This window comes from Thamnophis sirtalis, unplaced genomic scaffold, assembly GCF_051295495.1.
Source record: "Thamnophis sirtalis isolate CommonGarterSnake01/CBP01778 unplaced genomic scaffold, rThaSir2_p1.2 scaffold_8, whole genome shotgun sequence".
NCBI classification, from domain to species: domain Eukaryota; kingdom Metazoa; phylum Chordata; class Lepidosauria; order Squamata; family Natricidae; genus Thamnophis; species Thamnophis sirtalis.
In genome coordinates, this window is record NW_028261388.1 from 55,002,747 (window position 1) to 55,030,554 (window position 27,808).

General features: G+C 40.0%; 1 protein-coding gene across 1 annotated transcript; it reads right to left on the reverse strand.

The window, feature by feature from the left end:
- Positions 1 to 1,706: 1,706 nt before the first annotated feature.
- On the reverse strand, positions 1,707 to 26,121 carry RSPH1 (radial spoke head component 1). The gene is made up of 9 exons (XM_087721705.1): positions 26,039 to 26,121; positions 24,688 to 24,801; positions 23,995 to 24,100; positions 21,909 to 21,999; positions 20,625 to 20,760; positions 19,891 to 19,956; positions 16,218 to 16,389; positions 6,983 to 7,111; positions 1,707 to 2,131 (listed from the first exon to the last, which is right to left on the reverse strand). The coding sequence occupies exons 1-9, from the start codon at positions 26,090 to 26,092 to the stop codon at positions 2,085 to 2,087; spliced, it is 915 nt and encodes a 304-aa protein (XP_087577831.1). The 5' UTR covers positions 26,093 to 26,121; the 3' UTR covers positions 1,707 to 2,084.
- Positions 26,122 to 27,808: the final 1,687 nt, after the last annotated feature.

Consider the following 27,808-nt stretch of genomic DNA (forward strand, 5'->3'; position numbering starts at 1 on the left):
TTGTGGGGGTGTTTCTCTATTTCGATAGCTTCCATAATTATTCTCTTGTTGAAATGTTCAGTTTTGGAAAGTAATTTGGTTCCTTCAAAATCAATTTCATGTCCTGTTGCTTTAAGGTGCTGGAAAAGGGAGGAAGTTTTTTCTTCTTTTTGACTGCATTCTTGTGTTCTGCTATGCGTGCATTTATTCTTCTATTAGTTGTCCAATGTAAGTGGCTGGGCAGATTTTGCATAGTATTTCATAGACTCCTTGGTTTTCTAGCTGGATCTTGTCTTTGGGGTTTCTTAAGATGTTGGATATTTTTTGGTCATCAATTACCCTCACCAAACATCAATTCCATCAACCAATCAAGATGTGACAACACAACCAATCAATCCATTTAAAGCAACAAAGCCAACATTCCAGACATCCCCACCTATATTTATAGAAAAACGGCAGCTCCGATCACACTTTGCTCGCACAAGCATGAAGCCAAAGGCACCAGCCTGAAGATGGCAAGTGAGACTTCGCCGAAACATTGTCAAGACATTCTCAATCTTACATGGGAAAAGACCAAAATACAACAAGACCAGCTCGTATGTATATATATATATATATGTGGTCGGAGCTGCCATCTTTCTATAAATCTTGGTGGGAGTGTGTGGAGTGTTGGCTTTGTTTCAGTAAGTGGATTGATTGGCTGTGTGGTTGTATCATGATTGGTAGATTAGTGCTGATTGGTGCTGGCTGTGTGTCCATTGTTTTGTGTTGTAACGGCCTGGGTGGTGGGTGGGGCTCGTTTGTTGACTAGTGCGGGTTTCCAGATGTCTGGTAGGCGGGAGGTATCATCACATTTATTCATGTTGTGGGGGTGTTTCTCTATTTCGATAGCTTCCATAATTATTCTCTTGTTGAAGTGCTCAGTTTTGGAGATTAATTTGGTTCCTTCAAAATTAATTTCTTGTCCTTTAAGGTGCTGGAAAGGGGAGGAAATTTTTTTCTTTTTTTTCTTACTGCGTTCTTGTGTTCTGTGATGCATGCATTTATTCTCCTGTTCATTTCTCCTATGCATGTTGCAGGGCAGATTTTGCATGGTATTTCATAGACTCCTTGGTTTTCTAGCTGGATTTTGTCTTTGGGGTTTCTTAAGATGTTTCTTAAGAATCATGAATTTAAACACTATGGGAACCAAATTAATCACTTGGTGGGATGTCATGTGAATGTGCATGAATGACATCAAGTCACTCAGTCACATGCCTCTCCACCTGGCTACACCCACCAAAACAGTAGTAAAAAAAATTGAAACCCACCCTTGGGATATATGCTGTCCAGAGTCACTTGTTGCAATGGACACGTTACCTGTTTTGGATTAAGGGTTGCCTGTAAGTGCTATGGAATATGTTGGGAACATTTATGTAACTGGAGTAAGGCAGAATGTTGATAGAGCCAAGAAGATATCTTGGTTTTTGTTCCCATGCTTATTTCCCACCAGTCTGTGTATCTTCTTTCAACCATTTTAAACCATTGGTTGAAGTTGGTTGGGTTTAATTTTAATTCCCTTAGAATCATAATTAGCAGAAGAGTTTGGTTTGGAATTGTACAAAATCTCTTGGAGGGATATACAGAAAATTGAATCGAATGTATTTGTAATTTTATCGGACCAGAAGGAAAAGAACAGAAAGTGAAAAAAAATAAAATTATTTAGGAGGAAAAATAAGTCAATATAATTTAGTCAATGTAAATTTTATTGATCCATTAAACTATGCATAACAAACTTTATAAAAGTGTTGAAAATTATTCAGAGAAGATAGCATTTAATATTTTTAGGTGGAGTGGACAGGGAGGGAAGAAAAGGGCCAGGAATGAGTAAAGATCAAAGTGGAAATCTTATCTCAGATAAAAAAAGAAGCAAGTCTGTTGCTTCAAACACTAAGCAAGCAAACCAACTAATAAACTAAAGAAATAAAAGTCATATACTCAACAAAATTAACCAATGATTTCAGTGAGAGAGTTCAAAACGTGTTCAAATTCTCAATTAATGAACTTTAGTGTGACTGAATTAAAACTAATTTCTTTCCATGTTTTTGTAATTTACGTTATGTCCATTATTCTTGGAGTTCAGATTCTCTTGTATCTTCTTCCTTTTCTTCAGCTATGGTTTTGGAGGAAAAAAGAACAAACTAAAGTTAAAAATGCAACATTGTTATTTGTGAATTCTCAGTTTTATAAGTAGTTGTTCAAACCAAAGAATTTGAAAACAGTTCCTTGGGTGTCTTAAATTAAAACCAAACATAGACAATGTTACAAAATAGGAAAGAAAGGCTGGAGGAAAATAGGTTTAAAATGCTAAGAAAGTATTGGAGAAAGCAGGAATTTGAAGATTAAATGCAGGTGATAAGGAAAGGAATGGTATTCAATTATAGAATTATAAGGTTTTTTAAAAAGGTTTTGTTTCATTGATTATTAGTAAATATTTGGTTTTACAGTTTTGTACAATGCTATATTCCAATACTATGATTCTGGAACAGAAAGGATAATTCCTACAGCCCCATTCAAAAACAATACAGTTTTGAATTACATAAACAGAGTCATCAAAGGAGGAGGGAGGGAGGAAGGAAGGAAGGAGAAGCAAAAATCCAAGATGGCAGGCACCACCATGTGATCTTGTCCTTGCCCGAACTGCAGTTTCTTCACCTTCTTCCCTTTTCTTTGTATACAGCAAAAAGCTTCCCAAGATGGTGCCTCTTAATTCAAGTAGGGTGGACTAGAACCATTTTGAAAAATCACAGCACTTTCTCTAAATAGTTTTCAGACATTCTAAGCCATTAGCATTGTCTTGTGTACAGTTTTTCAACAAGAAGAAAGATGGGAACATGTTGTATCTTTGGCCTTCCATAATTAATGACTGGTGGAGGAGAAGTAATAGGAAAAAGAGGGAACAGGAGCAATTACAGTCTATCAGCTGAAGAGACAATGAAGTTAAAACTGCCTGCTGGAACATAAAAATTGATGCAGAATGCAGCTACATGGGTATTAGAGGGTATTGGATAAACACCACTAGTTTGAATAACATGAATCCTTGGCAGGCTCCTTTATATTCATAACTCAAGGACTACCTGTATTGGCTTTTCATAAGGCCATGAAGACTTGGTTGTGTGCCCAAGCCTAGAGACCCAAAGTTTAGTTTAGTTTATTGTCATTGTACATGGTACAACGAAATTATATGTCGTCTTCAGTGCACATTACAATTATAAAAATAAAAACACAAACATACGTCCCTTATTCTATATAATTGAAACTGAAAACCCGATATTGCACTATACCATAGAATTCAATATGGTCATTGCCCTGGAATAGAAACTGTTTTTCACCCTGTTTGTCCTTGTTTTTATTATCCTGTACCGTCTGCCAGATGGTAATAGTTAAAAAAAAAGTGTGCAGGATGAGATGGATCCTTGAGAATGTTTTGAACTTTCTTAAGGCAGCAGGAGTTATAAAGCTCTTACAAAGAGGGGAGAGGGCAATCAATGATCCTCTGGGCAATGATGTTGACCCTCTGTAGTGCTGTCCTATCTGCCACTGTGCAATTGGCAAACCATACACAGATGCAGTAAGTTAGAATACACTCTATGGTGCAGCGGTAGAAGGTCAACAGCAGTTTTTCATTCAGTTGTTGTTTCCTGAGAATTCTCAGGTAGTATATTCTCTGCTGGGCCCTTTTGACCAGTGCTGCAACCATTCCACCTCATCTTGATAGGCAGACTCATCCCCCCCACTGGAGATTAGTCCCACCACGGTTGTATCATCTGCAAATTTAGTAATAGTATTACTAACGTAAGTGGAAATGCAGACATGCACATAAGGACTAAGGGATTCAACACGCAACCCTGTGGTGTACCAGTGTTAAGAATAAGGTCTGAAGAGATATAATTACCTAATCTGACCCTATGAGAGTGGCCAGACAGGAAATCCATAATCCAAAGGCAGATTGAATAAGAAAGCCCAAGATTCATAAATGTAGGCACTAGTCTATGTGGAATTATTGTGTTAAATGCAGAGCTAAAATCTACAAAAAGCATCCTCACATAGCCCCCCCCCCTCCATTGTTCCAAATGAATCAGAGCAGTGTGAAGAATGACGGCTATAGCATCCTCTGTAGATTTATTTCTTCTGTATGCAAACTGGTGTTTATCAAATGTATGCAGAAGACCAGAAATGATGTGCCAGCAGACCAATTTCTCAAAGCACTTCATGATGATAGGAGTGAGTGCCACTATTAGTAAGAGATCTTGCATTGGTAAGAAATATACTTGGAATTGAAGGCTTGTGTGGAACCTACTCAGCTTAAAAAAACAACCATGCACGATATCCTCTCTTTCTCTTCCTGTCCCTCTGTTTTCTCCGCCTCCTCCTCCTCCTTCCTGCAGGGATAGTAATCCATGGGTCCCCCAGGGGCCTAGCTGTCTCCTCCGGTATTTTATGGGAATGTATAAAATTGTCTATAATAGTCTTTTCACATTTCAATCCAATTTGTAACAAGGCTTGTCAACTATAGATGCCTCTTGCCCCACAGGGTTCATCTATGTGCAGAGCCATCTTGAATGGCAGTTGGAACTAGCTTAATTCCATTAAGCTCTTCTGTGTGTTCTCCTTCTAGAGATGTTGAAGGATGATGATGTGGCAGCTTTTCCAAAGGCTAAATAAAGGCTTGCCGACTATAGGTGCCACTTGTCCCACAGGGTTCAATAAGGGGGGGGGGGGCGAGGAAAATCCAAGGTTCCAATATAGCAAGAGTGTTCTGTCATTTCTACAAAGTAACAAAAAATCTTAGCTGTCTCTATCATGTTCAAGCATTTTAAGTTACCAGTTGGATAACTTTAAGCCAATAATTCTCTCTCGGCAACAACTCATCTCAAAGATTGTCATTGTGGGGAAAATAGGAAGAGAACGGAGAATTAGATATGTTTATCACCTTGAGTTATTTATAAAAATAATAAAGGTGAAAAAAATCTTGTTAAAACACACAAAAAGGCTGTAATATGTGAAGATCACTGTACAAAGACAATGTAGCATGCAGAAGTGGTCTTTGGATTCATTTTGCCTTTTGATTTTTTTTTCTCTCTAAGTGTTGCTAGCTCATAGTGGATTATCCCTACTTTTTTGCTTTCAACATGAAAATACAGTGGGGCAAAAAAGTATTTACCGGTAGTCATCCACCAATTGTGCAAGTTCTCCCACTTAAAAAGATGAGAGGCCTGTAATTGACATCATAGGTAGACCTCAACTATGAGAGACAAAATGAGTAAACAAATTCAGACAATTACATTGTCTGATTTGGAAAGTATTTTTTTTGCAAATTATGGTGGAAAATAAGTATTTGGTCAATATCAAAAGTGCATCTCAATACTTTGTTATATATCCTTTGTTGGCAATGACAGAGGTCAAACGTTTTCTGTAAGTCTTCACAAGGTTGGCACACACTGTTGCTGGTATATTGGCCCATTCCTCCATGCAGATCTCCTCTAGAGCAGTGATGTTTTGGGGTTGTTGCTGGGCAACACGGACTTTCAACTCCCTCCAAAGGTTTTCTATGGGGTTGAGATCTGGAGACTGGCTAGGCCACTCCAGGACCTTGAAATGTTTCTTACGAAGAGACTCCTTCATTGCCTGGGTGGGGTGTTTGGGATCATTGTCATGCTGAAAGACCCAGCCACGTTTTATCTTCAATGCCCTTGCTGAGAGAAGGAGGTTTGCACTCAACATGTCACGATACATGGCCCCATTCATGCTTTCCTGTACACGGATCAGTCATCCTGGTCCCTTTGTGGAGAAACAGCCCCAAAGCATGATGTTGCCACCCCCATGCTTCATAGTAGGTATGGTGTTCTTTGGATGCAACTCAGCATTCTCTCTCCTCCAAACATGACGAGTTGTGTTTCTACCAAACAGTTCTACTTTGGTTTCATCTGATCATATGACATTCTCCCAATCCTCTTCTGGATCATCCAAATGCTCTCTAGCAAACTTCAGACGGGCCCAGACATGTACTGGCTTAAGCAGGGGGACACGTCTGGCACTGCAGGATCTGAGTCCCTTGCAGCATAGTGTGTTACTGATGGTAGCCTTTATTACGTTCGTCCTAGCTCTCTGCAGGTCATTCATTAGGTCCCCCCGTGTGGTTCTGGGATTTTTGCTCACTGTTCTTGTGATCATTGTAACCCCACAGGGTAAGATCTTGCGTGGAGCCCCAGATCGAGGAAGATTATCAGTGGTCTTGTATGTCTTCCATTTTCTAATTATTGCTTCCATTGTTGATTTCTTCACACCAAGCTGCTTGCCTATTGCAGATTCAGTCTTCCCAGTCTGGTGCAGGTCTACAATTTTGTTTCTGGTGTCCTTCAACAGCTCTTTGGTCTTCACCATAGTGGAGTTTGGAGTGTAACTGTTTGAGGTTGTGGACAGGTGTATTTTATACCGTTAACAAGTTCAAACAGGTAATGAGCGGAGGACAGAGGAGCCTCTTAAAGAAGAAGTTACAGTGAGAGCCAGAAATCTTGCTTGTTTGTAGGTGACCAAATACTTATTTTCCACCATAATTTGCAAAAAAATTCTTTCCAAATCAGACAAAGTGATTGTCTGGATTTGTTTTCTCATTTTGTCTCTCGTAGTTGAGGTCTACCTATGATGTCAATTACAGGCCTCTCTCATCTTTTTAAGTGGGAGAACTTACACAATTGGTGGCTGACTAAATACTTTTTTGCCCCACTGTATGCTAAGAAGAGATTCCCCTTCCTAACAGAAAGACTAACTAACATTGCCAGCAGTCCTGGACAGGGAAGTGAAAGGGAAGCCTATTGTGGTCCTATCTTAGATTAGATGTTGTATTGTAGATCATTTAATCAAAAAGCAGGAGATAAATTGTATAAATACTTAAGCAGCAGAAGTCTCTTTTGAGTAACCAGCTTACTTATTCACTGCATGTTCCCTCTCCCTTTCCCCTCACCCTGATCTGCTTGGTCATCTTTAACTGCCTCCTCTTCTTCCTCCATATCTTTTGGTGAGGAGGCCTCTCCTGCTTCTGCAACAGCCTCAGGACTTTCTGAGTGTGCTTCAACAGCACTTTCCTCGCCAGCTGAAATAAAGGTGTGGAGAAAGGAAGGAAAAATTAGAAGAGCAAGTAATAGCTGACTTACTTAATACCATGCTATTTCTTTTAATTAATAATGTATGACATGAAATTCTCCTTCTAAACAGATGGAAAAAAGTCTTTTTCCTTATAAGACAAATACAATAGATATTCCTAACACAGAGGGGGGGAAGGCAATTGATTAAAGTAATGTAAAAACATTAAAGAAAAAAGGATAGTCTGGCTTTTTTCTTCTCCCACTGCTATCAAAATTCATGAAAAGATCTCATTGAAGGGGGAGATTTTCAAAAGATGTAATTTCAAGGATAAAATGTTCTAAAATTCAGACATTATCACAAGATCCATATGAGTATAAAATGACATATATAAATCCAGCAATATACAGCAGGACCACTTGTGATTCACTTAACCCTCAAATAGTTCTATAAAGAGTCAGTTTGACATCTTGATCTTCAACTAATGTCTTATATGTCATAGTTAAAAACCTGAATATAGTTTGGTGGTTAAGTACCGTATTTTTCAAAGATGCACCTTCCCCCCCCCCGCCAAAAAAAATCTGGGTGTATCTTAAACACTGACTACGGCATTTTTGGCCTTGCAAAACCCCACCGCGCGCATTCAATTTTTTGCAAAAATGGACACGCAGAGGGTTTGGAGGCCTGTAGAGTACTCCTGAGGGCTGGGGAGGGCAAAACCAGTGAAAAAGGGCCCATGTTTCACAAAAATATCAACGCATGCACAAGGAAGATGGCTGCCTGAGCTCTACCGCTCAGGTTTCGAGAGAGAAAACAGTCAAAAATATATGGAGCCGAAGCCTTGGAACCACGGTGAAGGGAAGGCTTTGTAAGATCAATATAAAAGGACTTTGGAGAAGCAGCTACCAGGAGGAGCATTGCTCTCGGACGGTGCTGCTTCTCCCGGACAACTCCTGCTACGAACACCGTAACCCGGCTCCGCTACCGCAGGGAGCTGCAGGAAGCCATTGGGCTTGTGCTGGAGCGCACTGCTCCCTCTAAGGTGCGCACCTGCGCGGCCGCGCACCTCGCAAGAAAAGCCCGCGCAGCAGATTCTATCTGCCGCACAGAGTTTTCTGTAAAGCAAACGTGGGGAAGTTCTTTGCAGGCGCCTAGAACTGGCCGCCTGCAAAGGACCTCCCCAGACTTGTTTTGATGAGCCGCCAGTCCTCTTGCTTCTTCTCCTTCACCAGCAAAGCTCCCGCAGTGGTGCCTCTCCCTCCACGCGTAGCACCTGAGCTGGCCCCCGCGTTATCCCTCCCCCTTCCTCCTCTGCCGTGCTTTTGAGGCCGCGGGAGCTAGTAGGAAAGCGGTGGAGGTGGAGGCGGCGGCAGGGATAACCCAGAGCCCAGCTGAGCTGAGGTGCTCCGAGCGGAGTCAGCTCGGAGGGAGAGGCGCCGCTGCCATGGGCGGGGACGCCAGCGGGAGCTTTGCTGGTGAAGGAGAAGAAGCAAGAGGACTGGCGGCTTTGAAATGCAACCCCCTGCTCCCACCGGCCGCGGATTTGATTCGGCGTAAGTGGGGGCCGAACACATGCTGAGCCAACTTTGCGCAGTGAGGCGGAGTAATTCAACCCCCCCCCAAAGAACGTGTGTGTGTGTGTGTGTGTGTGTGTGTGTGTGTGTGTGTGAGAGAGAGAGAGAGAGAGAGAGAGAGAGAGAGAGAGAGAGAGAGAGAGAGAGAGAGAGAGAGAGAGAGAGAGAGAGAGAGAGAGAGAATTGGATCAAAATTGGTGGCCAAAGGAGTGGAGGGAGGGAGGGAAGGGAGGAAGGAAGCCCTGCCCCCTGTGAAAAAAACTGAAGATGGAGCAGTGAATGAATAAACCATAAAAGCAACAAACAGTTAATGCGTAAGTAAGCTGAGGAGCAAGTTCTCAACTAAGGAAGCAATATAAGAAAGAAATATAAAAAGCTCAATATGCCAAAACACTTATTTTAGTCTTCATTTAATTACTTGTATTGTAGTCTGATGTAACATCTTTTTAAAGTTAACGTTAGTTAGAAAAGATAGGGTACAAAACTTAAATAATAAAAAAATTGTACATTCATTTTGAAAAATAAATGCAATACTTGATTAATTTCATATCTTTATTTAAAATAGTTTTGGCATGGCGTATGATTTTATTGACTCAGTTGGAAATGATGTGGATGTTGTATCTGATTCTGAGGTATATATATTCTTAAGTAACTTAACATATAGCATATTGTCCAAACTTGCTAGACTATTTAATTGATCTTACTACTTTAAAGGGGGAGAGTTTTTTATGTTGCATTTATATATTATATTTATTACATTTATATTCCACATTATATATTTGTATTGTTATTTTAGTGTATATTGTCAATTTCGATAGATATTATATTGATATATCAATACTGATTTTAATCATACTAAATAACAATTACTGCTATTATTTATCAGCATTACATATTTACAGTTTTTAATATTGAGTTAGTCATATTTTAGAATAATAGCGTTATTTTTTAATAGGATAATTGGCAAAATCTAATTCACATGTGATGGGTTGCATTCCAAAGGAATGTGAGAGGACAGGTTGCCTGCAAAATGCCAGGACCCAGGACCCTGTTGGTGCCATGTCTCTCTCTAGCCAGTCTAACAATCTAAAAGCTGAGCAGAGAGCCTTTTTTTTTCAGGGTGAGGGGAAAAGTATAGTGTTTGAGTGGCACTTTTCATATCTGGCATTCATCGGGCTGAAACCTCGCTCGCAATTGGCGCTTGACGCTTGGAAGGTTGCGCAAATGTCCAGCAGACGCGACAGCAGTTCAAACTGTGGCTCTCTTAGGTGCTCAGGCATGAAACTGTGCAGCTCACACACTATACTTTTCCGCTCACACTGAAAAAAAAATTAGAGGGAACATTGCTGGAGCGCCGGTGCGTTTCTGCTCTGTTTGTGTTCCGCTGCCTTAGAAGGGCCGGTGAGTCTATGTTGGTGTGTCGTGGACTGGGCGGCTAGCTTCCTCTACTACCACTGCTGCTGTCCGGGCATGCCCCCTCCTCCTTCTTCCACCATGGCTCCTCTGCCTCGCTGTCACCACCACTACGGAGCTTTTTGGGTGATACCATCGCGGAGCCTTTCTACTCGTCACTCCGGCTGATGCAGTTTCGGCTTCCTCAAACCTGGTGGCCAGCTTCTTCAGCTACTGCCGCTGCCATCCGCTGCTGTCCCGAGTGCGCCTCTCCAGACGGCGCTGCCTTCTCTAGCTGCCTCGCCTTCGGCGCCACCAATTTTGGGGAGTTGGTGTGCCCTGTGATCAAGCGTCCATCTTCCTCCGCCGCCGCCACTCCTGGTTTCGGATGCGGCCTCTTCCTCTTCTTCTCCTCTGCTTCGACCTCTAGGACAACGCCTCTGCGAGGACCTTCTTTGCTTGCCGCTCTGGGTGCTGCAGCGGTCATGGGGATCTTTTACCTTGCCGGTAGGTTGGCATTTTGCCTGGTGACTTATGACCCTCACAGAAGGAGAGGACGGGGGACTAAGAGGACAGAGACAGGGGAGCCTCCCCCCTCCCCAACTGGCGCCAATTCCCTCTACCACCCCAGCCCTTTGGACTTTTTATATTCTTCTGGACCCCGCAGGGGAGAGAAGACCGTGAGCGAGGAACCCCCCTTCTCCCCTCACGAACTACTACCAGCCCCAGCCACTTTGAACTTGCGCTAACCGCCTTTGCGGATTTAAGAACTGCGTTCTTAGCCTGTTTGTTGAGTGCATGAGGTATGAATGTGAGAGAGAATGTGCCCACTTTTTAACTTTATTAATGATTATATTATTACATTGTATTTTAATGATTATTGTGGGGTGTGTTTGAGAAGAGTGTCTGACAGCTGCATATGAGAGGACTGGGGGAGCGACCTGGAGCCCCCTCCACTGAGTGCAGAAGCAGAAGTGGATGGGGGCCCAGATTCGCCTCCCGTCCTGGAGTGAATGGTGCATGCGGCCTACCGGGAAGAATGGGGGCCGTGGGAGATGGGGGAGGATCTACGGGGATGGGGGAGGGTCGGAGCATTTCAGTTACGACTGGGAGGGGCAGATATGATGGGAGCTGTAGGGCTAGCCATTATCGGGGAAGAAGGACTCGCTACCTAACAGCGATTCCTGGCCGCCTGCAAAGGACCTCCCCAGACTTGTTTTGATGAGCCGCCAGTCCTCTTGCTTCTTCTCCTTCACCGGCAAAGCTCCCGCTGGCGCCCCCGCCCATGGCAGTGGTGCCTCTCCCTCCACACGGAGCACCTGAGCTGGCTCCCGCATTATCCCTCCCCCTTCCTCCTCTGCCGTGCTTTTGAGGCCGCGGGAAAGGCCGTAGGAAAGCGGCGGAGGTTGAGGCGGCGGCAGGGGTAACCCAGAGCCCAGCTGAGGTGCTCTGAGCAGAGTGGGAGGCACCACCTCGGCTTTGAAATGCAACCCCCTGGTCCCGCCGGCTGCGGATTTGATTCGGCGTAAGTGGGGGCCGAAAACATACTGAGCCAACTTTGCACAGTGAGGCAGAGTAATTCAACCCCCCCCCCAAAGAACGTGTGTGTGTGTGTGTGTGTGTGTGTGTGTGTGTGTGTGTGTGTGAGAGAGAGAGAGAGAGAGAGAGAGAGAGAGAGAGAGAGAGAGAGAATTGGATCAAAATTGGTGGCCAAAGGAGTGGAGGGAGGGAGGGAAGGAAGGAAGGGAGGGAGGGAGGGAGGGAGGGAGGAAGGAAGCCGTGCCCCCTGTGAAAAAAACTGAAGATGGAGCAGTGAATGAATAAACCGTAAAAGCAACAAACAGTTAATGCGTAAGTAAGCTGAGGAGCAAGTTCTCAACTAAGGAAGCAATATAAGAAAGAAATATAAAAAGCTCAATATGCCAAAACACTTATTTTAGTCTTCATTTAATTACTTGTATTGTAGTCTGATGTAACATCTTTTTAAAGTTAACGTTAGTTAGAAAAGATAGGGTACAAAACTTAAATAATAAAAAAATTGTACATTCATTTTGAAAAATAAATGCAATACTTGATTAATTTCATATCTTTATTTAAAATAGTTTTGGCATGGCGTATGATTTTATTGACTCAGTTGGAAATGATGTGGATGTTGTATCTGATTCTGAGGTATATATATTCTTAAGTAACTTAACATATAGCATATTGTCCAAACTTGCTAGACTATTTAATTGATCTTACTACTTTAAAGGGGGAGAGTTTTTTATGTTGCATTTATATATTATATTTATTACATTTATATTCCACATTATATATTTGTATTGTTATTTTAGTGTATATTGTCAATTTCGATAGATATTATATTGATATATCAATACTGATTTTAATCATACTAAATAACAATTACTGCTATTATTTATCAGCATTACATATTTACAGTTTTTAATATTGAGCTAGTCATATTTTAGAATAATAGCATTATCTTTTAATAGGATAATTGGCAAAATCTAATTCACATGTGATGGGTTGCATTCCAAAGAAATGTGAGAGGACAGGTTGCCTGCAAAATGCCAGGACCCAGGACCCTGTTGGTGCCATGTCTCTCTCTAGCCAGTCTAACAATCTAAAAGCTGAGCAGAGAGCCTTTTTTTTTTCAGGGTGAGCGGAAAAGTATAGTGTTTGAGTGGCACTTTTCATGTCTGGCATTCATCGGGCTGAAACCTCGCTCGCAATTGGTGCTTGACGCTTGGAAGGTTGCGCAAATGTCCAGCAGACGCGACAGCAGTTCAAACTGTGGCTCTCTTAGGTGCTCAGGCATGAAACTGTGCAGCTCACACACTATACTTTTCCGCTCACACTGAAAAAAAATTAGAGGGAACATTGATCCCTGCCCCAGAGATTGTGGGGTGTGAGTCTCTCCTCTTGAAGTTGGACCTAGGGGTTCAATTGGGCTTGTTCCTGACACACCTACCTCTCAGCTGCGTCACAACAGCCCTGCCTGCGCTCCTGGAGGGAGTAGCCAGGTTGGCAGTGGAGTTCCCCAGACTAATGGTACTGGGGGACTTTAATCTGCTATCTCTTGGTGAACACTCTGATGGGGCACAGGAGTTCATGGCTTCCATGACAACCATGGACTTGACCCAAGTAGTTCAGGGTCCAACTCATAGGGCAGGACACACACTCGACCTTGTATTTCTCTCGGGGCAGTGGAGAAGTGATCTTGAATTAAGGGGAATAGAGACCTCGCCCTTGTCATGGTCAGATCACTCCTTGCTGAGGATACCTGATTCCCTTGTCCACAATCTGATGGAGTCCTTGGTCGCTGCCTGGAATATTGCGGCGGCTGAGGCACTGGATCAGATTGCGCCTTTGAGGCCTCTCCGCAGTAGTGGATCCAGGAGAGCACCTTGGTTCACCGAGGAACTCCGGGAGATGAAGCGCCAAAAGAGACGCCTAGAGCAATGCTGGAGAGCTAGTAACTCCGAATCTGACCGAGCACTATTAAGAGCCTTTATCAGGACTTATTTAGTGGCGATATGGGAGGCAAAATGTTCACATTTTTCCGCTCTTATTGCATCCGTGGAATCTCGCCCAGCCGTCCTGTTTAGGGTGACCCGCTCCCTCCTTAAAGGTGAGGAGGCAGGAGAACCCCTACAGGGAAGAGCTGAGGAGTTTGTTCAGTTTCTGTTGGATGAAGTCACTCAGATTTGGGCAGACCTGGACTCCACTTGGGCAATACCAGCTGAGATGCCGAGGGAGAGTCTTAATCAAATTTGCTGGGATGAGTTCGAGTTTGTCACCCCTGAGGAAGTGGACAAGGCCATGGGAGCAATGAGTGCCTCCACCTGTTTACTGGACCCGTGCCCCTCTTGGCTGCTTTCGACCAGCAGAGAGGTAACACGAAGCTGGCTCCAGATGATAACAAACGCATCTTTGCAGGAGGGGTCTTTCCTGCAACCATTAAAGGAAGCAGTGGTAAGACCCCTCCTCAACAAGCCTTCTCTGGACCCAGCTACTCTTAAGAACTATCGTCCGGTCTCCAACCTTCCTTTTTTGGGGAAGGTTGTTGAGAAGGTGGTGGCGCTTCAATTCTGAAGGACCTTGAATGAAGCGGATTATCTGGATTCCTTTCAGTCTGGTTTCAGGCCTGGGTACAGCACAGAAACCGCTTTGGTCGCACTGACCAATGATCTCTGGCGGGCTAGGGATAGGGGACATTCCTCTATCCTGGTGCTCCTCGACCTATCAGCAGCCTTCGATACCATCGACCATGGTATCCTTCTGCGACGGCTGGAGGAGGTGAGAGTGAGAGGCACCGTTTTACGGTGGTTCTCCTCTTACCTCTCTGACAGATCGCAGTCGGTGTTGGTCGGAGGGCAAATATCGACCCCTAGGCCCCTTAAATGTGGTGTGCCACAGGGTTCGGTCTTGTCCCCCCTCCTATTTAACATCTACATGAAGCCGCTGGGCGAGATCATTCGACAGCACAGGGTTAAATACTATCAATAAGCAGACGATACACAATTGTATCTTTCTGCCCCGTGCCAGCTCAGTGTAGCGGCGGACGTGATGTGCCGATGCCTGGAAGCTGTCAGGATCTGAATGGGGGTGAACAAACTAGTACCAAATCCCGATAAGACTGAGTGGCTGTGGATGCTGCTCCGAAGGACAGCCCAGATAGTCCATCCTTAATCCTGGGGGGTGAAAACTTACACCCCTCAGAGAGGGCCCGCAATTTGGGGGTCCTCCTGGATTCACAGCTGACACTGGAACACCATTTGTCAGCTGTGACCAGGGGGGTCTTTGCCCAGGTTCGCCTGGTGCATCAAATGTGGCCCTATTTGGATCGGGAGGCACTGCAAAGGGTTACTCACGTCCTTGTCACCTCTAGGCTGGATTACTGGCTACCCTTGAAAAGTGTTCGGAGACTGCAGCTAGTCCAGAATGCAGCCGCGTGAGCGATATTGGGTGTACCAAGGTACACCCACGTTACACCTATCCTTCATGAGCTGCACTAGCTACCAAGTGGTCTCCGGACGCAATTCAAGGTGTTGGTCATTACCTTTAAAGCCCTACATGGCTTAGGGCCAGTGTACCTGCGAGACTGCCTACTGCCACATACCTCCCTGCGGCCGGTGAGATCCCACAGATTGGGCCTCCTTCAGATGCCGTCAGCCAGACAATGTTGGCTGGCGGCTCCCCCGAGGAGAGCCTTCTCTGTAGCTGCTCTGGCCCTTTGGAATGAGCTACCCCCAGAGATCGGACCTTGCCCACTCTCATGGCCTTCAGAAAAGCTGTTAAAACCTGGCTATTCCGGCAGGCCTGGGGCTGTTGACCTCATTGTTGATGTCCAGCCCCGATCAGATCGAATGCATGTTGTGATTTTAAATCTGTTGGTTTTTTTATTTTTTATTATCCCTTTTCCTTTTTTGTAAGATGCCCGGAGATCTTTGGGATTGGGCAGCCTATAAATCTTATTAATAAATTAATAAATTAATAAATTAATAAATTTTTGCCCTCCCCAGCCCCCAGGAGCATTCTACAGGCCTTCCAAACTCTCTGCACATCCCGTTTTTTGCAAAAAGAAAAGGGGGGGGATGTACAGAGGGTTGGGAGCCCTGCAGAGTGCTCCTGGGGGCCGGGGAGGGCAAAAACCTTTTTTTTAATTTACCTCTTAAAATCTTGGTGCGTCTTAAACTCCGGTGCATCTTATAGTCTGAAAAAATGAGGTACTTGCTTTGGTGGCTGACTACCAGTACACCTGCTTCAACAGAGGTAAAATATGCATAGTGTCTCCTATCAGCAACTTTGCTTTCACATTCTACACCAATGGCAGTTTCCATATCAAATATAAGGTTAACTCCATATAGATCACATTACAATTATCTACACTATACATAAGGTAAGCAGACTACAACTGTAGCTAAACAGTTAACCTATCTAGAATTATTGGTATGCTAGTAAAAACTGGTAATAACTACTCCTTAAACATAATACAAATTTCTGGCAATACAAACAATGACAGTGATGACTCTGGATTCTCCCTAACAATATATTTTTCTGGGTGTGTGCAAAACTTTGATCTATCAAATTGGCATCCTCTAAAATAAGTGAAAGATTTCTGGATTGCTCATAAGACAAAATACAAACCTGCAGGAACTCCAGGTTCCTCAGTTGATGGGCCTTCTGCAGCTGCTGGAGTTACTTCTGGAGGAGGTGGCTCTTCAGGTACCCATAGTGTTAGGTTGGTAATTTTTGTTGCTTTCCATTTTGGAGCCACTGGTATCAAAACTTCTTCCTCCTCCTCTTCTTCTGTTTTCTCCTAAAGAAAGATGAATGTTCAGGACAATAATAGAAATGAAAAAGGAAAGGTCCAATCTATTTGTGATAAAAGCTTTTCTTAAAAGTTTATGAAGACCCATTCATAACAGACTTCATGTTCCTCATGGGTAGTAGTAGTAGTTGAGTTTATTTATAGGCCGCCCTTTTCCCTGAGGGGACTCAGGGCGGCTAACAACTTGTATGGGAGGGGGAAACATACAATAACATATAGACACAATGTATAATTAAAATTGAGCAACATTCATTCAACATTCGGGTGGGGGCGGATTATACTCTTTACCCCCAGGCCTGACGGGATAGCCAGATCTTGAGGGCTGTGCGGAAGGTCTGAAGGGTGGTGAGGGTACGAATCTCAACGGGGAGATCGTTCCAGAGGGTCGGAGCTGCTACTGAAAAGGGTACTGTTTAAAATTGTCTAAAACCCTCAGATAGGTTTTCAGAATGTTACATCTTAATTATTGGTTAGGTAATTATTGGTAAGAAGCATATTACAAAGGGTACACTATCTGCTGGTCAATTTTTGATCATAACACAAAATGCAGAACAAAAAAATATGTCACAAACAGTTTTGGATGTACCAGAAGCACCATCCTCTTCACTGCTTCATTGTTAGGAGTCTTCAAACAGACTATTTTCTTTATACCACCAATTCCTGGTTTGTGTTTGACCCAAAAATATTCTACATTTAAACATTGGAGCTATTTGCTGGGAGAGTTTTGTCTAAACCTATATTTATGACCTTGTCACTTCTATTTAGTGACAGTTCTTGCTTCGACTAATTGGTTTGAAATATTTGTTTTACTTTGCTACGTTATGTTAAGTCTAATTAATCAGATGCCATTTTTTAATCTGTGCATTGTTTCTATGATTTCAATATCCTTATAATGATGCTGAAAAATCCAGTCTCCATTCTGGAAATATTTACCAAGAAACTCCACACTAGATGCTTCAACAACAGCAACAAAAAGGTAACGACTGAATCCTGGCATTTTCTTATATTTTTAAAAGGTTCAAGAATATTTCCCCTTGAAACAGCTAGGTGCATGGAGAATTAAAAGAGGGTCACATGACAAAGAGTGTCCTGTGACACAAATGCCATCTCTTAAATATTTAAGTGCTGCTCGATATATTTGTCATGCAGTATTTCATGAAATTTCTTTTAAGAAACCTATTGGCTGTCCCATCTGCCATTGATTTGTCTTTCTGTACAACAACATCACACTTCTCTTGCACGGTCCCTAAAATTCACCTTAATCCATCCCTGTGTTTCACTCAACACTCTGGAAGTCCTGGGAACTACCAACATAAATTGCAAAAATATTCTGCTATAAATAAAAATGAACCATCATATTAAAACAAAAGCAAGCAAACAAGCAAAAAATTGTTAAAATAACTGTTTGTGGTTATAATGCCAATTAATACACCAAAAGATTTTTTTACCCAACATTTCCTTCTAACTTAAGTCACATGCAAGCAAATCATGCAGAATCATTCTATTTCAAAGCCAAATGGCACCTCTTTTGAAAAGGCAGAGGTTTCAATAGCTAATTGTTTCTCATAATTCTGAGTAGAAGGCATTTCTTTGTTACTCCTTCTCTTTCCTTTGTTTGCATGGTACTGTATGAGCTAAGCAAATTACAAAAAGAATGAAATGAAATGTTATTTTTATTATGCAAAAGTTTAAAAGTTCAAAAGGATAAGATGTATAACGATCATGTGTGTCTGAAAACTAGATATGCTTGCTTTATATTTATTTATTTGATTGATTGATTAATTAATTTCTATAGCTGCCCATCTCAGCAAACAACTCTAGGCAGCTCACAATTTAAAACACATGTTATAATTAAAATCTTAACAATAAAATAAAAACAGTAAAACATCAAATTTGTGTATGTACAAAGCAAGACATCTGGTCTCACATATTTTGTGATATGTCATGTCAGTGGCTAGTAGCATCTCATTGCTTTGAACATAAGGCAATTCTTTGCCATCAGTTCCACAAAATAACTTTTTGCATGGATTTTTACAGCAAATATTGAATGCCGTAACTTGTTCAGATTTGCACTGAAGGTAAGAGAATTGAGAAATTGAGTAAATGAATTCTGTATGGAATCAAGACAACAAAGAAAGGGGGGAGGAGGAGGAATGAAAATGCTGATGTTAATTCCTTTGTGCATATAGGAGCCCTATATTGAATAAAGATAGGATTGCCTTTTTGCATACAGTCTATTTTCAATAACTACACAAAATTGTAAAACTGTTACTTTTGATTTGGGCAAACTCTCGATGCATCAGGTGGCAACAGGAACGTTCTTAAAATCTTGCTTTAATTAATTATAATTTAATTAATTATAAATTAATTATAATATAATTACAATTAATGCAACCACTACTAAGTCAGGGGTATCAAATTCGCGACCCATAGGCCGGATGCATCGCGTGCTGGCCACGTCCACCCCTGGTTTAGCGAAGGGGAAAAAAGTTGCGATACATCTTGTGTCATAGCGAGTTTGACACCCCTGCACTAGGTGATTCCACTGACCTTGCAAAGTTAGGGAAAAGTGAATATTGTACAGAACTGCCTTCCACCCTATTTGTCCAAGGTCACTGTTGATTCAAGGCAAGTCTTGCTACAAAAGAAAGGCGGGGAAGGGAAGGAAAACCAAAATCACTTTCTCTTCTAGAAAAAAGCCAGCCAAATGGTTGAAGTGATCTTAGCATCGTTAGCTCTCAAAAATCTTGCCTTGTTTTAAAAAGTACAGGGTGAAAATTTGTGTGCATCTTATACACCAAATGTAGCCCCGCCTACCCATTGGCCCCCACCCTTTGGCCTCTACCTCCCAGCAATTTACCTCCTTGCAGCAAATGGAGAAAATGGAGCTTGCGGAGGTAGCAATAGGCTATGGCAATCCCTGCAGCCTGAAACACCTGATCATTGGGAGCCCCGTGCTTAAATGAAAGTGAAACTTGCTGTTTGCTGCAAGGAGATAAGTCAATAACTATAAATGCCTATAGAATGTTCAAATTATTAGACTTATTTTTTAAAGACAACTTAACAAAATGAAGAAGCTTTTTAAAATAAATGCTTGATCTGAATAGACCCAGTGCTATTGTATCTTCTTTTAAATAGCAGAGAATAATGTATACTTCCAGAAAGCTGTACAAGTATAGTCTGAAATGTAACATCACAAACAGTGTATATCTTCTGTACTGTTTGCTGTTTGGGGCAAGGAGGCAAATTGCTGGGAGGCAGAGCCAGATTTTTTTCTCTTGTTTTCCTCCCCAAAAGCTAGGTGCGACTTATACTTCGGAGCGTCTTATACTCTGAAAAATATAGTACATGTAAATTAAAATATACAGTTTGTTACAACAGTAATTACTTTATTATTTAACTATGACAGAATTAAATAAAGTAAAAACAAAAGTATAATTCTGAGCATTCTGGTTGTTAATATGATTAACATAATCCAATAGCACATACCTCCTGACAATATTCACCATGTTGCTCACATCCAATATCAAATATATACTTCCCAATACCTAGTGGCTGTATAAGCATAAGAACGTATATTAGTAATATTTTGACAGTTTCATATTCTAAAAACACAAAATATTTCCACAATTACGCTGGCCATACATGGCATCTATCATCTTCAAAGTTGTATAAGAAGAAAGATTAGTTTCTAAAGCCTTTTTTTTTTTAGAAAGGAGTATATTCAGAAATCAGCAAGAAAACACTTCAATCTTTCAAGGTCTTTTGCTCCTGACTTGAAGATTGTGACTACCATATTGTTCATGAAACCTACTTTCATTTTCATTTAACTTAATTTATACATTTTTCTACGTGCTCGTTTATATATCATGCCTCTTCTAAATTGAAGCCCCAAACCTTATGCAACAATAAATGTGTTTTTTAATATGGTCTGGATTCTTAGTTACTTTTACTTCAGCCATTATGAAATCTGTATGCAAATAAAACAAATATGTTCTTGCTAATCAAAATCTCTCTAAAGCTCCCTCAAAATAGTGATTGAAAAATACTTGTTCATCTAAACGACTATGCAAACACTGGAGTCTTTTGTACAAAATGAGCTTCTGGATACTAGTACTATCGTTACTGAAATTGGGTGAGATACAAAAGAAGCTGAAAGTCTTTTATTTTCTATGCCTAATGTACATTTTTTCAGAAAGTAATATAATTTCTTACATACATACATTTTTATTCACAAACTTTCCCTGGAACCTGTGGTTTAGATGAACAAGTTCAGCAGCTCCTTCTTGTTGTCCATTTGCCCAAGTGCCAACATATTTAGAACCAGTTAATGCATATAAATAAGTACCTTGCCCATGTCTATAGGAGAGGGGGGGGGGAAGAGTTGTTACATATTAAGACAGAAGAAATTCTTATTCTTAATCCTGCATGCAATCTTCTTCAGGTTGTCAAGGAATCAATTAATTTAAATCAAGGCAAATTAAATACAGGTAGTCCTCGATTTAAAATAGTTCACTTAGTGACCATTTGAAGTTATAATGGCATTGAAAAAGTGACTTATGACCTTTTTTCACACATATGACTGTTGCAGCATTCCCACGGTCACATTATCAAAATTCAGATGCTTGGCAACTAACTCATGACAGTTGCAATGTCCCTGGGTCACATGATCAATTTTTGAAACCTTCTGACAAGCAAAGTAAATGAGGAAGCCAGATTCATTTAACAACCATGTTACTAATTTAAAAACTGCAGCGATTCAGTTAACAAATGTGCCAAGAAAAATCATAAAATGGGACAAAATTCACTTAACAAACTTCTCACTTAGCAACATACATGTTGGGCTAAATTGTGATTGTAAGTTGAGGACTATCTCTAATTAAGTGTTAGAAAAAATCTGATTTTAATCATTGATTTAAATTAAATTACCTGCATTGAAATCTGCATGTGTTATATAGATATATTTATTTCCAATATGAATGCAAATCACTGGGTTGCTGCAACATGTAATGTATATTGATTTTCAGTTAAAAACAGTCTTCCTTTCTTTACTATATTTATATGGCTGTCCAATAACATTGTTCTCTGGATGGCTAATGGTGTAAAATAGTACAAACTATAACTATAATCAAATCTAATCATTTTTGACAATAGGAGATAGTAAAAGAAAAGAAGATAACTAATAATAAATGTTTCTGTTATTATTAAGACTTTTTGTTGTTGTTAAATGAGATCAGTTGCTCAGGAAAAAACCAATGAATGTCAATGGTCCCTCTATTAAATTACATTATTAGGGCTGTAGAAAATGCACGACCCATACTAGTTGGAAAATCACTGAGAACATTTTCATCTACAGTCTATTAGTCTCACAATAGACAAAATAATTATACAGACATATTCTCAAAAGATGAAAGAAACTGTAGCTTAACATTTCTGAAGGAGAACACAGAACTACACTTGTTATTTTTAAGAAGTAAAACAGAAATGTGAAACTAGAAGAAGCAAACCTGTAATTATTGAACCATTCTCCAGTGTATGTGTCTCCATTTATATAAGAGTAAACTCCATTTCCATGTCTTTGGTCCTCCACCCAGTCTCCTGCAATGAATAGGCTTTATAAACCATAGTGTTTACTCTTTAATTTGAATGTTTATATTACTTTAAAGAAATGAACACAGAATTTATGCAGTAATAAAAACAATCCAAATTTTATTATCATGATTGAGAACAAGGTCACACTGAACTAAAAGAATCCTTAGGAAAGTAATGGCAATCAGAGTATTATTTGTTTGTTTGTTTATCAAACTTCTTGTCTTGCCATCTCCTCCATAAAGTGGCTCTTATCAACCTCAGAAGTTGTAATGGTATGTAAGATACAGGAAGAAAGTGATGAGGCTAAGGGAACAGTCAGATAAAAGACAACTTAGCCTGCAGCAGAAATCTGAGTGGGGTCAGAGGTTCAGAAAGGGACCCTCCCTAGTTTCTTGGGCTGTAAAAGGGACAGGGAAAAATGTACTTCCAGATTTACAAGATTGATGAGATTCTTGTGAGGCACACCAGATAGGAAGCACAACCAGATGAGAAAACTCTATCTTAGTGTAAGGTTACATTCTAGACTCTGAATACAGTGGAACTCTAGTTCCTCTGGCTACAATTTATCAGTTAGAAAGCTATGGAATGTAATATCTTTTTAAAAAGATGTGATCCTTTTTATATGCTAAATTGACTTCATGGAGCAACCTAACATTAAAAATTGGGGGAAAGATGGTAATATGAAAAAAAATGGATGAAAGTGAGGATATCGACTTTGGATCAATAGATGGCATGGATGATTTTTTAACATACACTACACTAAGAGACAAATTTCATCTATCAGATGTAACTCAGTGACAACATCTTTTTAATAACATTGTTTTGACCAACAGGATTTTCAATTTCTGAGACATCCGATACCCAAACTGCTAGTTAAACCATTTAAAACAAAACAAAAAATAATGATTAGTTTCTAAGTAATTAGTTATTAAATTATTATTAATAACAATTTGTTATTAAATCATGTTGATATGCAGCTGGTAAGAGAGGAGTGGCCCTAATCTGCGGAGGCCTAATATATATTTACTATTAAAGCAAAAAAATACTATTTTTTAAAACAATACTATTCATAAACCACTAAAGCCCTGTCGCTCAACTCTATTGTTGAGATCAGAATATGGACTGGGATACCCAGAGTAACTGTTTCTAAAATATCTTACATTTAAGAGCAGAACACATGATGATTATCATCTGTAATTTGGCTCTTTTTTATTAAAAAAAATATTTTTAAAATGCTTCCTAGATTCTTATTTTAGTACTGTGGCTGTCTCTCAGAGAATTACATAAGGAAATTGATAAGCAGTCTAAGAAAATGGGTCTTCCCTTTAGAAGATACTCTGTGTGAATGTGGAGAAGAATACACCTCACATATGTTACGGTGCATACGATGTCCTTCATCATGTATAGAGGAAACCTTATGCTGGTGAGAGAAAATGTTGCTGATGTGGTCCAATACTGGCGAATGTCATTGAGTTTTAATCCTAATTCTAAAATGGGGAAAGAGTTATTTTCTCAACTTTCTATTCTCTAGTTTAAAAGCAAGTCAAAAAGAGAAACTACTGAAGCAATGGGAATATCAAAATTGACATAAGAAACACCTGTATGAGCGAGGGAGTAAAAGAATTAAGAAATTATTTAAAAACCTTTGTAAACAAATGTCTGTACATAAACGTTTATGTATTAGAAATAAGCACAAATCATTTAAGTTGCAGTTATTTTTTGTAACTATAAAAATTGTTATAATTTAGAGAAGAAAATTGTCTATTGTTCTAGAACATTAATGACCCCTTTCCCACCCTTTTATCACATTGTTCGCAAATTGTAATCAAAATATATTGTGGCTTTAGGGAATAATAAATAATAAAGAAATCTTATTTTCACATGCATATTAATTATACTTAGATAAATTTCCTTTGATTTAACAACATTATTAGCTACCAACATCTTCAATAATTTTCTGTCTATGATGTGGCACTATTTGAATGAAGAAAATATAAGTACCTTCATATTTAGATCCATCTGGATAAATAAATGTTCCATTGCCATGTTTTTTATTTTCAAGGTATTCTCCAATGTACCTTGCACCATTTTTAAATCTGTATAGCCCCTGAAACATATACATTACAGAAATGCTTTATTGCAATGCTTATACTTGGGAAATGACCCAATACAAAACAAGTGACATACAGTAAAATATTATACAATAGTCTGCCCCAATCATGTCATTGTATTCCATCTCTTTTTGGGGTTTCAGTTGTATTCTAAGCTTATTGAGCATGCTCAGATTTTACTTGATTTTGGGATTCTTCTATCTATAGGATCTTGGACAACCATTTGTCTGAAATGCTATATAGTTTCCTGCTAGGTTAGAGGGGTTGGACTTGGAAGACCTGCAAAGTTACTTCCAATTCTGTTATCTACAGGGGGAGTAAAAAAAAAACACCTCCAAGATGATAGACATGACAGTGTGATCAAAGTTTTATACATGCATCAACATCTAATGCACAAAAGGGCAGAGCTTCAGTCATGTGACTACCCTTGACTACCATCAAGTAAATAAATAAATAATAAACAAGCAAACTGTGAGTTTCCCTGAAGTTATTGATCTTTATCTCCTGTTAAAGCTAAGAAAATGCAGTTATTTTTTTTTCATTAGTGTATATAATGAATAAATTATTTCTAACTAAATCTTACCTTTCCATTTCTTTTACCATTTGCATATTCTCCCTCATAGGTATCTCCATTAGGTAATCTGGCTTTCCCATGTCCATGCCGTTCACCAGCCTCATTGCGTCCACCTTCATATTCCTAGTTAAGTAACAATAATGACCATACTGTATGACATTCTACGCTGCTGTTCAGATGCTCAACCATGAAGGCCTTGCTTCATGTTATCAGATAGGAACTACCTTGCAGACAGAAGGAGCAGAGAGATACTGATTTGAGCAGTCGTCCAATGAGCTTCATTACCAAATGGAGATTTGCATCTCCTTGATCTCAGTCCAATATTCTAGCTACTATAGGATCCCCCAAATCATTACTTAGCTATTCTTGATACACATACTAAATATTAATATACTTAGAGAATTAAAATGTTTCATAGGAATACACAAAGTTACTTTATCATGATTCAGACCACTGGTTCAATACTACATTGTTATTAGACTATAATGTTCAGTACTACACTATTATTACCCTGAAACAATGTTGGTATTTTTAAGATCTTGCAAGATCACACTTGCTTTTGTTGCCAAAAACACTATTATTCCTCTGGAAATTTCCAGGGTTTCAAATAGAAATTGTTCCTAATGCTAGGAACTGAACAGTTAGAACAATTAATCAGTTGAACAATTTGCCTCCAGAAGTTGTAAATGCTCCAACACTGAAGTTTTTAAGAGATTGGACAACTATTTGTCTGTCATGGTATAGGGTTTCCTGCCTGAGCAGGGGGTTGGACTAGAAGACCTCCAAAGTTCCTTCCAACTCTCTAGTCTATTTTCTAGTCTAGTCTCTGTTCTGTTCTAACCTAAGACTTTCAAACATGCAGTTAATGTGTTCTGCAAGTAGAATAGTTCTCCTTCCCATTTAAAAGCAATGTGTACATATCTGCTTTCTTGTTTGAATCTTTTAAAAAAAGAAAAAATAACCAGCTTGTTCCTTTTATTTTAATAGCACCTTTTAAATAATTTGTGGTTTAATATAATATTTTGGCGACTTGTTGCCACCCCAATGTTCTGAGTTTTAATTGTTTCTGCATTGGTTTATAATAAGCTCAATTCATGATTTATGATGACTTGTGTTTGTTTCTTCCAAACGTTCCTGTCATAAAAATAAGCACGAATCTAGTAGCAAAACATTCATCCTGAATAATATTGCTGAAAAGATGTCCAGCCATGTGGGCTTTACTCAGAGAAGCAGTTCCCAAGGGAGAGCCTCGCGTTTACAACTCCTGACTCAGTCAGTACTCCTGTACCCCGTTGTCATTTATAGCCAGCCTCTTCTCTTGATCTATCTCTCCCCCGTCCCATCCCCATTCTCCACTGACCCCTAAATCATTCTCTGCCTCCTCTTCGATCTCTTCTGAGCCAAGATCCGACATGCTGCAGCCAGTTGTATCACCATGGAAACGGCGTTCCAGCGAACACGCCCCCTTCCCGGCGTCTAAGGAGGCGGAAACACTGGAGTAGAGTCGCCGTGGCAACCTGGGCGGTGACGTTTCCCCCCCCCCCTCCAACCATCCCGCTTCCTTTTCTGTATCAGTTACGCTGTTGTCTGATAGACAGCAGGAAGAAGTTTGTCAACGCAAATTACAGCTAAGCGTTGTCAAATCGTTTAGCACAGGTTTGTTCCTGTGAATGGCTGGGAGCACCTCATTGCAATTCCTCTGTAATTCAGTCAGAAAGCGAGGAGTCTTCGATACCACGCCACTAAGGGCAATAGCTATGTACAGCTGAAATTTCAGTGTAATCCCTAAAGTTTTTACTCAGCCCAAAGTTTTTACTCAAGAGACCACATCCTGGTCGCTGTGTAAACAAGTCTTATTTCCTTTTCTTGCTGTATTTAAGATTTCTGCCTCGGAATCATTTAAACAACTGAGTACAGACTCACAGGCTTACAAGCTTATCATTGTCCCATATTGACTCTTTCGCCTGAATTAATACTTTAAAAATTCCAATAAAAGCATTTCATGTATATTTTCTAATTGTAGTCCTTCTAACAGCAATTAAGGTAAAATTGTCATAGTGGTAAATGTCTCTATCATTCATTATATTAAGCCATAATGGCATGTGCTTATCTTAATGTAGTGAGTAAACTGACAATTATGACTTGTAATTTATGGAATAGTAACTGAATCAGCTAAGTATGCTTAACCAAATTATAGCGTAGCACAATACATGCTAAGAGTGGTTTATCTAAGCCACAAGAAGTAGAGGCTAAAATCTAGCCTAATTTCCAGTTCTGTTTCATATCATAGTCTTATGGTTTAAGTCCCACTGAGTTAAAAAGATATATTCAAAATGAATGTGCATACTTTCATGATGCTGCAATTACCTTAATGTGAATATTTTTACACTGAATTCTATTTTCCCCCTCTCGTTCTGTATTATCTGAAAAGTTAAGCTTCATTGTTAACATTTTAATATGGTAGTCTAGGTCTATTTTTAACTTCAGGAAAACATTTCTTTCTTAGCCAAGGCCATTCTTTTCGTATGAAAGAACTTGTCTTTTTGGCACTACACAATAGAGACCATATTTTGAAAGTTCCTGAATATACTTGCAAGTTTTAAGAAAGATACAAACCCAGCTGGGAAAGAGTAATGTAACCTACTAATTGGCTACTTGCGAAATGTTATCTAGAATCAATGTTTTCTATTGTTGAAGTCTTACATGTAATCATTGTGCAATGTAGTGAACTCTGTGACTTTTGCTATTCTAATGGTGATGGGTTAATCCTATTATGTCCTAAAGGTCATGTTCTGTTCTTAGAGTTTGGGTGGAGAAGGATGTAAATTTTAATCCCATTGCTGGAGGTGTTTTGATTGTGAATAGACACATTAAGAAAGACTGAGGTTGCTTTCTGCCTCTAAGAACATGTTTCTCCATTTCTCCTTTGGGGAAATATAATATTTTGTCTCTTAATATTTCATTCTCTCGAGTGGAGGCTTCCTACATATGTTTCTGTACTGTATAAAAACCTTTGAACCTCCCGCTTAATAAATGCTGTTTGCTTTGCCTATATTACTTTCACCAATATAATTCACATGCACACAGAGTATAGTTATACATATTAAAATTTGTTTAATTTAATTTAGTT

Coding starts and splice junctions, on each gene's coding strand:
- RSPH1 (XM_087721705.1), bottom strand. CDS start 26,092: ATGTCGGATCTTGGCTCAGAAGAGATCGAAGAGGAGGCAGAGAATGAT. Junction 19,957..20,624: donor GAAAGTTTGTGAATAAAAAT/GTATGTATGTAA, acceptor ATGCTTATACAG/CCACTAGGTATTGGGAAGTA. Junction 7,112..16,217: donor GGAACCTGGAGTTCCTGCAG/GTTTGTATTTTG, acceptor CCTTTATTTCAG/CTGGCGAGGAAAGTGCTGTT.